The sequence below is a fragment of the Telmatherina bonti genome, assembly GCF_933228915.1.
Source record: "Telmatherina bonti genome assembly, chromosome: 20".
Classification (NCBI taxonomy): Eukaryota; Metazoa; Chordata; class Actinopteri; order Atheriniformes; family Telmatherinidae; genus Telmatherina; species Telmatherina bonti.
In genome coordinates, this window is record NC_136618.1 from 24790120 (window position 1) to 24804955 (window position 14836).

A 14836-nucleotide genomic window follows, 5' to 3' on the forward strand; every position below is an offset into this window, starting at 1 on the left:
GAATCATACTAGTTAAAGGTGCCAGAATGCGAGATCCTGTGTCTTGAACAACACCCCGACAAAGTATAACTGAATCATAAACATGATCACACAACAAGCTTCAAAGCAAAGAAATCAAATGCATGTGTAGTTTGAGCTTCGCTGTTTTACGCTGAGCTCCGTAAAACTCACTGCAACTACTAATGCCCAGTGTGTGTTTGTCATAACAGTCTGTAAGATGCTTTCTGACACATTGGCAGTCATGAGCAGGAAGTAGTCCAGTTTCGGGTTTGTGTGGAATCTCTTGGAACTTTTGTTTAGAAGAGGGAAACCAGGAACTTTTTCAGTGATGCTCCTGAAGCACAATCACTCGCTGTTGCAGCCTTAGTAGTGTGTCCGGCTTACGGGGTGGAAAGTCTCATGGAAGATTTTTGTTTTGCTGCTTGGGAATGATCTGTACCTGTGCATGCGGTGCTGTGATCAAAGCTGCGGAAAGAGAGTTTAGGGGAAGAAGCTTGGCCCCTGGCATGGAGAGTTGAGAGGCACTGGTGTGTTTTCTTTAGAATGTGGTGCAGAAAACAGTGAGAATAAATGAGATTTTGGTGCTTTCTTGATGGAATTGAGCCTTCTAAACACTGATCTTAGCTGTTTGTAGGACTGCACTCTTTAGGAAAGATATATCTGATGTTGTTCCAAGAGTCTGTTGGAGCCGCTCACTCAGTTTGGGGTCACAGCCCCAAGTGCTCCAGCTGTCATTGGCACCACTGTTCTTTTCACTTTCCATTTTTTTCCCCTCCACTTCCTCTTTCAAACCTTAATATTTTGTTATTGTTGGTCAATATTCCTGTAGATTAGGATTAATGTGTGTGTCACCACTGCTTTCTTCTGCAGCATGTCAACCACTTCAATATCCTGTCGGTTTACCATCACCCGTTGCACAGGATGTTAGGTCTTACATCTCCATCTCTATATATACTGCATGTATGTAATTTCTTCCTGTAGGGTAATCACAGTGTCTTGAATGTTAAAACTAAAAAGGTATGTGTCTCAAAGAACCGTTCCAATGGCCTGAAAGTAGCTGTGTCCTGCTGAAAGACAAGGGTTGAAACTAATCTATTGATTTTGGTGCTGAATGTTCCAGAGGGAGGGGAAATGAGTTATTTTAGGCCCTGTGTGACATGGGCTGAAAAAGGAAGGAGGGGGGGGAACAATACCTCCGAACAGCACAATATCCAGATGCCAAACACAGATGAATAACACCTCACCAAGGAACCACACGGCTCCCTGTGTGTGTATCGCTCTACATATGCGTTGGTTGTGTGTGAGTGAATGAGTAAGTACAAAGAAAAAAAAGAGGTGGCTGAGGTGGTGCTAGGAGTCGATGAAGTGCCCTCTCTCTGGTGGCTTGGAGAGGCGTGGGTGTAATAGATTAAACTAGTGTCTCGGGGCGCATCCCATGGCTAACCCTGTCCTATTAAGAGTGGCAGTGCGAGTCTTTCACAGTCACTCCACTCAACTGCAGTGTGGACAGAGCTGCTGGCAAGGCACTCAAATGGCACTCCAGTGTTGTGAGCGCTGAGGGGATGGAGATGCTTGGAGGCAGCCAAGGACACAAACCGATGTGACTGATGGCAGCACAATAAAGTGAGCATCTCTTCTCTACAGTGTTAAGACCCCCTGGTATTCGGAGGGACATGAAATGGCTCTCTGGGGCATGTAAGCTTCTCTCTACTGATGATAAGCTGATTTTGCTCTGTGGTCAGTTGTCTGCCGATGGCACAATAGCAGCTAGCAGTCTTTAGTTTCCTTCTGCATGACAGAGTTTAGCTGAAACCGTCAGTTAAATACTGTAGTGACCTTACGAAGAACAAAAAAATTAGATCCAGACTCCTACTACTGAATTATGATGGCACATATAATAATTGTTGATAAAATCTTTGCTCATAAGCAGTTGTATGGGACTGAAATAAGACATTTATGGGGCATTATTTGCAACCCAAATTAAAAATCTGCATTTTCTGCTAATGATGGTCGACGTTATGTGGGATCAAAGGGCTTTATTCTCACAAGAATTCAGCATCCAGACACTCCTAATGTTGCAGTTTGGAGAAATACATTGGCTCACACAGCCGCAATTAAAAATATGTGATATTTTAGACATGTTTGGCTTCGCTTTGATTTGCTCTCAGCGGATAAATCACGGGCGGGGGTGTTAATGATTCATAAGTGGTATTGAAAATATATTATACTGTTGCTAAATAGATTTAAGGTTGCTCCGCATATCAGAGATGAAATAATATGGAAGCATTTTTCCAGCTATTTAATGCCCAACCTCTGCAGGTAGTACATGTGTTCAGCACAGTAATATGGATCAGCCTTCCAATAATCTACTTTGTCAAGTTTACCATTCTTGAGTGGCGAAATATTCATCGATGGCTGGTGTTAGTGTGGCTGGGGTTTTATATTATTGAACTCTGCTATTGTAACACTAAACGGAACACAGAAAAGGGGGAGAGGGAGCCCATTAAATATGCATTTTCTGCTACTCCATTCCCCAAAATAGATACCAAACTGAAAAAAATCCAGCTGCATCCAACACCTTACACCACACAAAGAAATAGCGGTGAGGGTGAGACCAGAAACCGAGCCAATTGTGAACAAAAGTGGAGTTTTTGCACATGCCCTTATATCTAATTACCAGTTGTCAACAAGCTGGTCCATTGTACCATAAGACGGGCGATATAAGGACTCTTTAATGTATGTATAGTGTAATGTTGTACCTATGAGGCTGTGATGCCTTGATTAGTCCCTTGATTTAAATGAAAAAATTCCCTTGGAATATAACAGGTTCAATTGGCAGAAAAAAAAAGACAAAAAAACATTCCTTCATTCAGTACCGCTGCCAGTGCAATGAAGGTGCACATTTACATATCAAAGGGTGCAGCACCATGTCTAGAATTTCAAGTGTGTTCTGTTGTGATGTTGAAGAGCAGCAGCACTGACATGAGAGGAACTCGGTCTGTCCTCCTTACAAATTCCACTGTTGATACGCTTCCTTGTTGTGTCCACAGTAACCCATGAAAGGTGCATAATAGCTGAAGCTGTAATGAGACACTTCAAGCGTGCAGCTGAACATACAGAGGTGTACGGAACTTATTTAGGGATAATGCATGTGTGGATATGGGTACAACTTAGTCATACAGCCCCGGTTGAGAGTGTGTAACTAGGTCATCTGCAAGGAGGGAGAAAAAAACGTTAAATGATTCTTGCAGTCTTAGAAGGAATGGCCTTTTTTTTTTCCCTTTTCTTGGAAAATTTCCCAATGGCCAGCAGATCTGATTTGATTCTCTGGAAGTCAAGCATCGACACATTAGGATGTCTTCTCATTAACTTAGAGTTTCTCATTATCCCCTCCTGGTCCCATTTTATTCCAAATTACCAACAGATATACCAGACATGCTTGGACCATCATGTGTCTCAGACACATTTTAATAGCTCATCCAGCTCTCAACATGTTTTTTACCCAAAGCAGAAAATGTAAATTAATCTGTGGAATTTGCTTGACAGTTAATCAAATGGCAGTTCATAAATTATATCTCCTGTCTCTCTTTTTTTTTTGAATAAATGAGCTGCACTTTGTTCCTATAACATCACTTTTCCTTCAATTTAATGAAGGTCTTATGATTAAAAACCTTTAGATCCTGCTCAAATATTCCAATAATGTGCACGACACTGGATTAATACACGGTCATTCAGTTAATCTATTTCAAGATGTGTGGGCTGAATGGGGGTTAGCACTATTGCCTTACAGCAAGGTTCTGGTTTAAGCCTCTGCCTTTGGGAAGGGTTTGAGGCCTCCCTGTGTGGAGTTTGCTTGTTCTCCCCATGGAAACGTGTGTTCCCTTGAGGTACATTAGATTTTTCTCACAGTCCAAAGGCATGTATGTTAAGTTGAACTGTCCCTAGAAGTGAGTGTGAGTGGGTTTTTTTTTTGGGGGGGGGGGTTTGCCTCTCTTTGTTGGGCCAGTGATAGATTGGGGACAGGTCACCTAGTAGTAGCGATCTGGTAGATGCTGGAGTGGACTCCTGTTATTTCTCGTAATGATTTGGTCAGATTTTTAAATAACTTCAGGGATTTCAGAGCATTTTGTTATTTTAAAATAAATAGCGAAGTTTTGCAGATTGTTTCCCAACATCAAAATTTTTTCTGCAGGGAAGAAATCAAATACTTTAAAGTAATTTTTTCAGGAACAAGTTGCCGTCAAGACGAGTTTTCTAACATCATTGGTCTCTCTCACTTGATAGCTTGGTGTGTGCTGCGGGTAATAATGTAATGTTGATGTTTCAGAGTAAAATGCAATCCAGAGTCTCTACAAAGTGTTTTATTTTGAAAATTCCCATGATCCACTTTGCTTTTGATGAACAAAGTGACTTGTCTGAATTGTCCACTCTGGTCGAGAGAGGTTTCCGAGAGGCAAAAATAAAACAGCTGCAAATCTTTCAGTAAGCAGAGTGTCACAATGCTTCATGGACGCTTCAGAAACGAGAAGGCCTTGTGGAAACACTGATCAGTTAGCATTGATCAGTCGCAAAGTCAAAGAACAGTCAATGCTTCTGCTTTCAGATGAACTGATGGTAATAACCCATAAATTGGATTGGTGAGTCAACAATACGCATAACTTTGACAATCTTCAAGTATGAATGGCCATACAACAGTTTATAAACCTGGAACCCAGCAGTTCGTTAGATGTGGACGAGGCTTTTAGATGAGAAGGGAAATGTTTTCAAAAAACAAAGGAAGTCTACTTGCTTTTCATACACACAAGATTGCGGTTGTAATATTAAATTATACAATTACCAGCAATATCTTTATTACTTAGTTCAGTACACATAGACACCTGAAGTTCTCATTGTTTCACGTCATTGTTCTGTGCTTGCAAAAGTGTTCTCCGTGGTTTCCACTTTCCACATCCTACTTGTGTTCATTAGAAAATAATCATAAGGGGGAAAAGAGGGGTGTAACTTAAGGTGCTAATTCAGCCATCCTTCATTCATCATTATTAAATTTGCTGAGAAGCATCCTGCTTTTCTCTTTTCTAATTCATTTTTCCTTTTGATTCCTTTCTTTTGTACTGTGCCGCCATGCTCTAACCTGGAAAAGAGGTAGGGACTGGGAATTACGAGTACATGATAACGATCTAAATTAATCTGCAATTAGGTTAACAAGTTCTAAACTTTGTGATTGGATGGTTTTAAAGATGTGCATTGTTCTAGTTTACACATTTCACTATTCATGGAATATTGATCTCATTGTACCATATGAATGCTGCCCAACAGAAAACAAAAATCCTGGGATAAGTTGACATTTTACACTTTGCAGCCATGGGCTGTGACCCAGCTATATTTTAGACAAGTGGACAAATGTACCTATTACATTTGTTTTCTGGTGAGACTGGGCATGTCCGTTTCCTGCTATGCTCTGCCAGTGGTGGATGGTCTTCACATGTGTGCAAAAGATCACTGTCATGTGAGTTCAGTGATGTGGACCCAAATGCTGAGCCACCAAACAGCCAGACAAGATGATGAACTACCCAACCTTAATAAAGCTTACTGAGAATGCAGGAGAAGAGAAGGCTGGAGGGTACAGGTAATCACAGTTCATTAGAATTCACCAAAAGTAAAGACCCAAGGGAAAGTGGAATAATTTGAAAGGAACAAAGAAAGCCCCCAAACTATGAAAGTAGAAGCACAGGCACGTAAACATGAGCGTGAATAAGCCAAGAAAACAGATGATCTGGCACGGGGCCTAGGGAAGATGGGGCTGGGCTGAATGGGTTACTGAACACAGGTTGGAACAATCAAGATAACTAGGGAGGGGCAGGAGAGGTACACAGGAGATAAAATGGGCCCAGAAGAAAACCAAGGGTCATCACACATTAACCTTAGGGTGTGTTTACACACACAGCCTAATTCCCCAAAAGCAAAAAACTGTCCTGCTCCACTTCATCGTCCTGGTTTTCTTAGCTGTTCACACTGACTATGATGATATGTTGTAGAGATAAACAAGAGGCTGCCAGATCAGGGACAAGAGATTCAGATCTACTGGATTTTAAATTTTTTACCAGGGTTGTCAAAATGAAACCATTGATAAAGAGATAAATCAGTGAAGTTAGCACTTCAAGTTTTTGAACACACATAAACAACAAAGTTAGTTTGTTGTCATAGAGTTTTTGCCATACTTTCTGCAAGAGAAGTCGATTTAGGGCATATAGACGCCTTGTCACGGCAGTGAACTAAATGCACAAAAAAACTATTTATCTTCCTTGTTTATAAAGATTCTGACAGTTTTCCAGTCTTACATTTTGAGAAGAGCAGCAAGATGACCCATTTGATTGATCACACAATTAAGCATTCAGTTGTTGTGTTGGGATTGGGTCATGAACACCAACATACATTATCTTGGGGGTCATGGCTCGAAAAGTTTGAGAGCCACTGCAATGGAATTGTCCATTTAAGACTGGTATTGTAGCAGGGTTTATATGTAGAAGTATAAAATCATTTTTCTACTCCTTGACATCAAATGCAAGAAAATATGTGGCAAAACAAAGGTAAACATTGATCTATTGCCATAGGTTTAAAGTATCTAATCAAATCAGTCACTTTTAACATTTCTGACTCCACTTGCACCTAAAAAGCATTTTCCATGCTGTTTTCAGGCATCATTTACGCAAAGTAATTTGTCAGCTGGAACTCCAAGACGCCAGCTGTGCTTACTGTGAGATTTGTGTCAAAACTGTAGCAAAGTCTGCATGTGAAATGAGCATTTCCCTAAACACACCACAAGACTGTCTTCAGCTAGCTGAGGATTACATGAAAATTAGATGGTTATTAAGGGTGAGATTTTCGGCCCGCATCCCAATTGTGGTGATGCAGCATGTTGAGATGGAGAGCGGAGCGTCTCCTGATCCCTGGTGAGATCCTGGCTAATGAGGCCTGGTGTACACCTCCTGCTGTCCATCTCCCTTGCATTGCTCTCCCTCCTCCTTTCTCCACCTGTGCACAGTTTAAGCTGAGCTATGCATGGCTGTCCTTTGGCACAGCATGATATATGTATGATGTGGAAAGCCATATACAACGCAAGCGTGCATAGTCTTCGGTGCTCCAGTTTAGTAATGTTCTTAACTTTGTTCTCAGTTTATACCGATTTTGAATAAACTTGACATTACACAAACATTTTGACAAAATGTTTTGATGCAGTTATTGTCAACTCACTTGGGTTTTTTTTTCCATTTCAAATACCAAGAAATCTGGAAGGAAGTTCTGTCAACTGACATAGTGACTGCTGATCACTCTAAAACAACTTAATTGATGTGTCTTGATTGTACCAATCAGGTTTTGAATGACACGCACAATGAATTCACTTTGTACTGGAGGTTTTTTGTTTGGCCCTTCCTCACAGTTGTCACCTCTTGAGAGAGATTGAAAGGGACAGAGTGTATTTCCTGTTAAAGGATCTTATAGCTGTGCCTAGACAGTTGCATCTGGTGCACTGCAATCAAACCAATCATGGCGGTTGATGGTCAATGATTGCTTTCAGATTGGCTTGCCTTCACATAGCGCTATTTTTTTTTCTCTTCACTTCTTTTTACGGACACCTGCTGTAGCTTTGAGAGTGTTAAACCGTGTCGGTGGAGGAGAGATGGAAGGCTCCAGAAGCATCTGCTATTGCTGTGCAATCACAACTTTAGTTTCAGTCCATTTCTACTAGTTGGAATCTAATTAGGTCCTGAATTCATGCACATATAATTTGGGCTGATAATTAATCATATTTACCTCACACTGCAATGAAATATACTTTTTCTGGCATCTCTACGTTTACCTCCTCTCGAACAGGTGCTCCCTCTCCTCAATAGAACTTTCTCAACCTGCTGTTTTTGCTTGGTGTCTTCTGAAACAACATGCTGGAGAGGCCCGGGTCCTGGGGCAGGGAGATAGCATTGCTGCCATAGTGGTTACATGTTAGTCAATTTGAAATACACAGAAAGGAATGTCTCTCATGTGACTCTGGACCAGCAGAGCGTGACCGACTGCAAGCTTGCCAAGTATGGTCGGTCACACATGAGAGGGCAGGAGACAGGCAGAGGCATGAATGGGGGTGTCATTGCTGTCAGATGTGTACACCTCAGCTGGAGACAAGCCGAGGATGCTGATTCCTGCCCTTGCTTTGACTAATTGACCCTGAGCTGACATGTCAGAAGGCTGAGGAGGAACAACATATGAACTCCTAAGCTGTTGTTTGGAGAACTCTTGTTAGTAAGGTGAAGTTGTGCTGAACCAAGAAACTACAGCTTGACTTTCTCAGTCTAAAAGGGGAGAAATCTTTAACTGGTCAAGACCTACTGTGTATCTGTTATTAAATATGTGCCAGTTTACTGTTGATTGCAGTTTCAGCTGTATTTCCACAGGGAAAAAAACACAACCATGTATTTGTATGCATTTCTGAGGGTTTTCCTGTGTAAAATCATAATAACAAAAACAGTAAAAATATTCCTTTTCGAGCACGAGCAGGCAGACATTCACAAACAATGTTTTTGAAAGTGGTAGAATAACAAAAATGAACTGAGGGGAAACTGCTGTCTGCCTGAATGCTCAAAATGACTCCCAGCATTTGATCAAGAGCTCTCAGCTTTTACACAATAAACGCTACATGGAGAGCAAATCAGAGAAGTGTGAAAGCATGCCAAAGTAAGCTGCGATTAAAGTAACTTTAACTGTCGAACTTTCTGTTTTGTTTGTAGCCCCTGGACTATGAAACCAAGAAGGCATACACCTTTAAGGTAGACGCCTCCAATGCTCATCTGGATCCACGGTTTCAGAGCTTTGGGGCCTTCAAAGACACAGCAACAGTGAAGATTAACGTTTTGGATGTGGATGAGCCCCCGGTGTTCAATAAGCCCTCCTATGTGATGGATGTGTACGAGGACACACCCGCGGGCACCATCATTGGCGCAGTGACTGCACAGGATTTAGATGCCAGCAGCAGCCCAGTCAGGTAAAGTTTAAATGTTCTTTGAAAGAGTACACAGTGTTATATGATGGTGTTGAATCAAACTGCTTTTATCAGTTTTTTTTTTTTTTTTTTTTTTTTTATATCTTTGTGTTTAACTGCCTAATGTTGTTTAAACTGCTTATTTTTGATGGAAAACAGTATACTTTAAAGTCTAGGTCTCCTGTAGTCTTACAAGGGCAAAAGAGTATATGGATTCTTTTACATATATTCACTACCAGTCAAAGGTTTGGACACACTTTCACTTTGAATTTAAAGGAAAGGTGTGTCCGAACATTTGACTGGTAGAATATTGCTTTGATAATGCATTTTTTTTTATTTTTTTATTTTTTTTATTTTCAGTAAGTCTTGTGTCAGTCTTTTTTTTAATTGAAGTGATTTGGACAAACATGAGTTTCTCTGAGTTTGCATATTCTCTCCGTGTGTGGGGAGAATATGGGTTTATGGGTATATGGGTTTTCTCTTGGTACTCCGGCGTCCTCCCACCCGTCCAAAGACATGCATGTTAAGTTAATTGGTCATTCTAAAATTGTCCCTAGGAGTGAATGTGAGTGTAAATGGTTGTTTTTCTCTCTGTGTTGGTTCTGCGATGGACTGACGACTTGTCCAAGATATACCCTGCTTCTCGCCCAATGCTTGCTGGAATAGGCTCCAGCTTCCCCACCACCCGTAACTGGAATAAGCGGTTAAGAAAATGGATAGATGGATCAGTTTTCTTTTTCTTACTATTTGATTAAAACCTTCTAATATTTTTCCACCAAAATGTCAGTGCACTGACTAAATATGTTCCATCTATGGCACACACATGGCTTTGTTTTCCTGATGTACTCAAACAAAAATACTTAAGATCCACTCAAGTACACCGTTCTTACCATACATACTAATGAGTTGTAATTAGCTCATGATGTTTATGCTCTGTAGAATCTGAGTACTATTTTGTAATCAGTGGAGTTCTGTATTTAGTCTAAAAAAGTTTCCACTGCTGATCTCATGCTCCTTTTACACTGTTAAAAATGCCAAACAACGTCCTTTCCGAAAATGTCTCTTCGAAGTGGGAACAAAGCAACGAACTAACCAGCCTTTTTTTTTTTTTAGACTGACCCGTATTTGACACATTTCTGTTTTTGATAGACATCACGTCATTGAAATTTTGCTCCTCATTCAGATGCACATTGCTCAGGCAGAAATTGGCAAATGACACCAAACACGCAAAAGCAAGCAGGCAGCCATTGTATGTATGATTATGGATTGAAATTGATAAGATGTTACTGATATCAGTGGCATTATCAATTCTGCCTATCAGTCTGGTTCTTATTTGACTCCCTTATCAATTCATGACCTAATTCTGTACAAAGAAACAAGTATGCAACATGGATTTATGGATGTTATTTGTCTGATTGTACTAAAATTTGTAACAAAACTACTCACTTGGTCTAAAAACAAAAAAAAAATTATACATAATTTAATAGAAAATCTCTGTAGATTAAGTTAACCAAGACTACGGTAAAATAAACACAGACTACGGTATTGTGATGTATACTGCCACTTTGAATGGAGACTAAATCACCACTTGAATAAATGAGTGATGCGTAATTCCCATATCTGGCTTTTGAATGGTTTCTCATGATTGTGTTTCCTCTACAAGTATTTTGGCTTACGTACTGCTTGCTTTTTGACCTTTCCATTAGCACAGGTTTATATGTTACTGTTTTATTAAGCAAATAAATAATACCCCCATCTCCCTATATTCCGATACATTTACCTCTCATAATGGATTTTCTTAACAATGTGCCTGCCTATAGCCTGCTAAAGTCTCCATGAAACCTGCATACATACCTTTGGCTACAAGTAAGCTAATTGCTAAATTAATGAGCTGCTAATGGCCCCCAGACAGAGATGAAGCAGGACTGATTTTGCCAGGAGGAAAACTCACAGTTGGTCACCATTATCCACAGAAAGCAGGAAGTTATTCCATTAATTTGACTTCTGGACTGAATTTAAAAAAAAGAAACAAATTTCCTGTGAGTACTTCACTCAATTAAGGAGCCTGGAGCACAGTAGTGATTAGACTATGGACTCCTCCACCCAAGGATATAGGTCTATACTCTGGTAATATTATTGGTCTTTCCAATACAGATATTAGAGCTTTTGCCATTGTCATGTTTTCAATAAAATTTAGCCCAGATCACCTCTGCTGGCAACAAACAGACGTATATATTTGACACTGTAGTCAATGAGCTGCCCAACACTTGTCAGCACAGAAACAGGCATCAATAAGCCCAGAGGTGTACAGGTCTGATGTTTTAGTATTTAGACTGACTCCTGAGTGGAACTGCTGTTCAATACCCATCAACAGTTATAATATATCATGGAATGGCTTCAATGGGAAATGTAGTCATTTATTTTTAGAAAAAGCTAAAAGAAAAAAAAAAAAAGAAACTTTCCCTGGAAGAGGGGTGTATATGGCTTGTAAAGATTGTGTCTTTTAGTATCTTTCTGAGCCAATTTTTTAGACTAATGTAGTGATTATGAACAGTTTGTGAGTTGGAAGTACTTTTATTTATTCAGTGTTTCCACATGTCATGAGCTCATCCTTGTATAACAGTGCATGGTAGCATTGCAAAAACATGGTCATTGTCCAAACATTTTGCTGCTACCACTTTCTAAACATTTCATCTCATATTGGAATGATAATGACATCATTAAAATTATGCTTCACTGAAAAAGGGTCAGAAAGTTCATTTAACAAACACAAAAATCAAGCAAATGAAGTAGTTACCATTTGGCACAGCAGTTCCTGTAGTGAGTCAGCCTTACATAATTGGAATGGATTACCAGGGTCTTAATTTAAAAAAACTCTCACATAATCATCTACATCATAAAATACACCAATGTTAAATAGCACAAAGATCAGCCAGGTTAGCCTGCTCCCGCCCAGTAGCCTGGGTTGTAATAATGTTTTTATTACAGGTTTCAAAAGTAAGAAACTTTCTGGTGATCCATTCAGTAACAACCCAAATGAACAGTATGTGTGACTACATAAATCTAATTATCAGAGTCCGGTGCTGTGATGGCCAGAGAAGAAACCACTGCGAAATTGTTTCATATAGTAAAGAAATAGGTTTCGGAAATTTAATATAATAGATCAATAAATAAAAAATGGAGAAAATGTTATGCTCTTATTTTCATTTAAAAAACATCTGGAAATGAATGGAAAATAAAATTTAATGTCACCAGAGACATGCAATGGTATTGTTTATAATAATAATGATTAGCAATGACTAAATCAAACATTTGAATGAACACCTGTACAGAAAACCACAGCAAACCAATCTAATCAAGGCTATCAGAGTTCAGTTCAATTAAATTTAATTCAATCTTATATTTCAGTCATTTTAAATTTCCTCTGCTACAATGACAAAAACAAACAAATCTTGACAATCCCAAATTAATTCCAATTCAAAAACAAAACAAAAAAAACAAAAAAAAAAAAAAAAAAAAAAAATTATATATATATATATATATATATATATATATATATATATATATATATATATATATATATATATATATATATATATGATGAAAGAACAGAAGTCTTTTCTGAGAAAAAATTGGTAGTTCATAAACAACAACATAGCATGTTTTTAATGTTTTTCTTTCACATAATAAAGAACACAATGCAGTTCCTGATCTCACGTACTCCACAAGGTTACCCCTCTAACAGATTTACATTTTTTCATGTCTGTCCTGGTCCTTGCCTTCTAAAATAAACATTTTCCTCTGTGTTCACATTTCCTTTTACCAGTTTCGGAGAACCTGTGTCTTCAGTATGGAAGCAGATTATTTTGTGCTTTGTATACTATCAATGCTGCGCTGAGCTCAACTACATAATGCAATTTCAAAGTATAGAGGTTGATAAATATTCCATTGGGTGGTTCATAATACCCTGATCTGTTGACAGTTCTCATAGCTTCTCCTGCAGCATGTCAACGGAATGAATATCGTATTCATAAGTGGTTCCCCAAATCTGCACAAGTAGGTTTTATATGGAGCTACTAAGGAGCAGCATAGCCTGAATTATAATGTTTGGTTCAATATATCTTTAATTTTACGTAATATTGAAATTTTTTTTGGGCATTATATGATATGACCAATATTTTCCTGAAAGATTCTGCACTCAACTTTGCAGATGCTGCTTCTTTTTTTTTTTTTTTTTTTTTCCATTTCTTTCCATTTACCACAATGTTACAACACACAACTCATTCAGTTGCTTTGTGTGTCTGACCTGTACCACTATACTAGCTGTCTTTGAACCATCTAATAGGTGGCAAGTATTAATTTAGAGCCATGGTCATGTTGTGTTGGGACTCCTGCACAAGACTCATAAATGGAAACATGACCACAGGTGTCCTGTGTCTTCTAGAGTTTTTGTGTCTTGTTTACATTGTGCCCTCTGTGTATCACGTTTGCTGCAAAGTTTCCTGCTACTCTTCAGTTCTACAAGGGCCTCAGCTCTGTAAGTTGTCTATGTTTCCCTGCTACAACACTGCTCCCTTACTCAGATTAATAATAAATTGTGCAAAGATTTATAAAATGCTAGAACTACTACATATGAGTCAGGTGTGTTGGGAAAGGGAAACTGTGAAAACCTGCAGGACAGCAGTTTTTTAATACCAGCATTGGAAACACTTTTTTTTTCTTTTTTCAAAATATCATTTCCTTTATTTAACCAGGAAAGTTGCATTGAGATTAAAGGGAGTCCTGCCCAAGAGGCAGCAAAAAATATCAATTACAGCAAAATCACAAGAGTTACAAGTTAGGGAGGCTGTCTCAGATCCTCTGGATTTAAAGTCATTCAGTAAGATAAGTTCTGTTAGTTTTGTGTATTGTTGTATGCATTGTCATTATTACAACTGACATTTGAGTTAGGAGCGTGGCATTGCCATGATGGAGGAAAAAGAGACTGAGATAATAAATTAAAAAAGAAAGTTCATTACAGTTATTGTAAAAGTAAAGCTTCTTCCTATATGTAGAGTACACTATTTGACCTAATTTATAATGGAGTTTGGGTTAAATGCATGGATCTAAACATGCTTAATGTCATTACTTCACCAAATATGTGATTCCTTGAAGACAGCAGAAGTGAAGAGGGAAATACTGTTTAAGTGCAGCCAGTGATTGAAGGTTTTAGCTCTCTAATACATCCATCAATGTCTCCAGTCTCCATTAATCAATGTCATCATAGCTTTAATCGTCAGAGTTTTGTCAGCTTTACTCATCAGTTTGAGGTCTAATCAATCTATGTAAAACATTTGACTCTGTCATGTAAAATCCTGCTAGCATCATCGGTTGTGCAGGTCAGCACTTTCTGGTGGCGCTGCAACATGGAGGCAATATTCTACTTTTATTACTCGCCTCATTATGCAAGTTTAGACCTGATATGTGAACTCTCAATATAAGGTGTTCTAGGAAATTAGTGAGTGTATTATGTGATTGATTGTTTATAAGGTGGTTGTGTGGTTGCCATGCCACTGGGTCCCACTGTGAATACATTTTTTTACAGATTTATTCCAATAGATTCTGAGAGAACATTGTCAATTAATTCTAAAACAATATGTTCGCATTTGAAAGAAAGTGATCTGAATTTGAACAAAAAGTCCAAAAGACAAAAGGTCTCATGAAATTCAGTTTGCAGGTTTTGCTTTTTTGTTCTTGACTACCAATAGAGTAGTTTGCTTCTCACCATCTAACTGGAGTTGCATTGTTGCAACCTTTGTTTGTTTGTGT

At 38.8% G+C, this 14836-nt stretch overlaps 1 protein-coding gene across 1 annotated transcript in view; it reads left to right on the plus strand.

Annotated features, from left to right (window-relative positions):
• LOC306770616 (cadherin-12-like) overlaps positions 1–14836 on the plus strand; it is a gene marked incomplete at both ends in the record, with an annotated part of 85143 nt that overhangs the window by 48431 nt on the left and 21876 nt on the right. The window contains one exon of the mRNA XM_079259503.1: positions 8778–9031. Within this exon, the coding sequence (XP_079115629.1) occupies positions 8778–9031 (254 nt within the window). The remainder of the gene's footprint in view (positions 1–8777; positions 9032–14836) is intronic.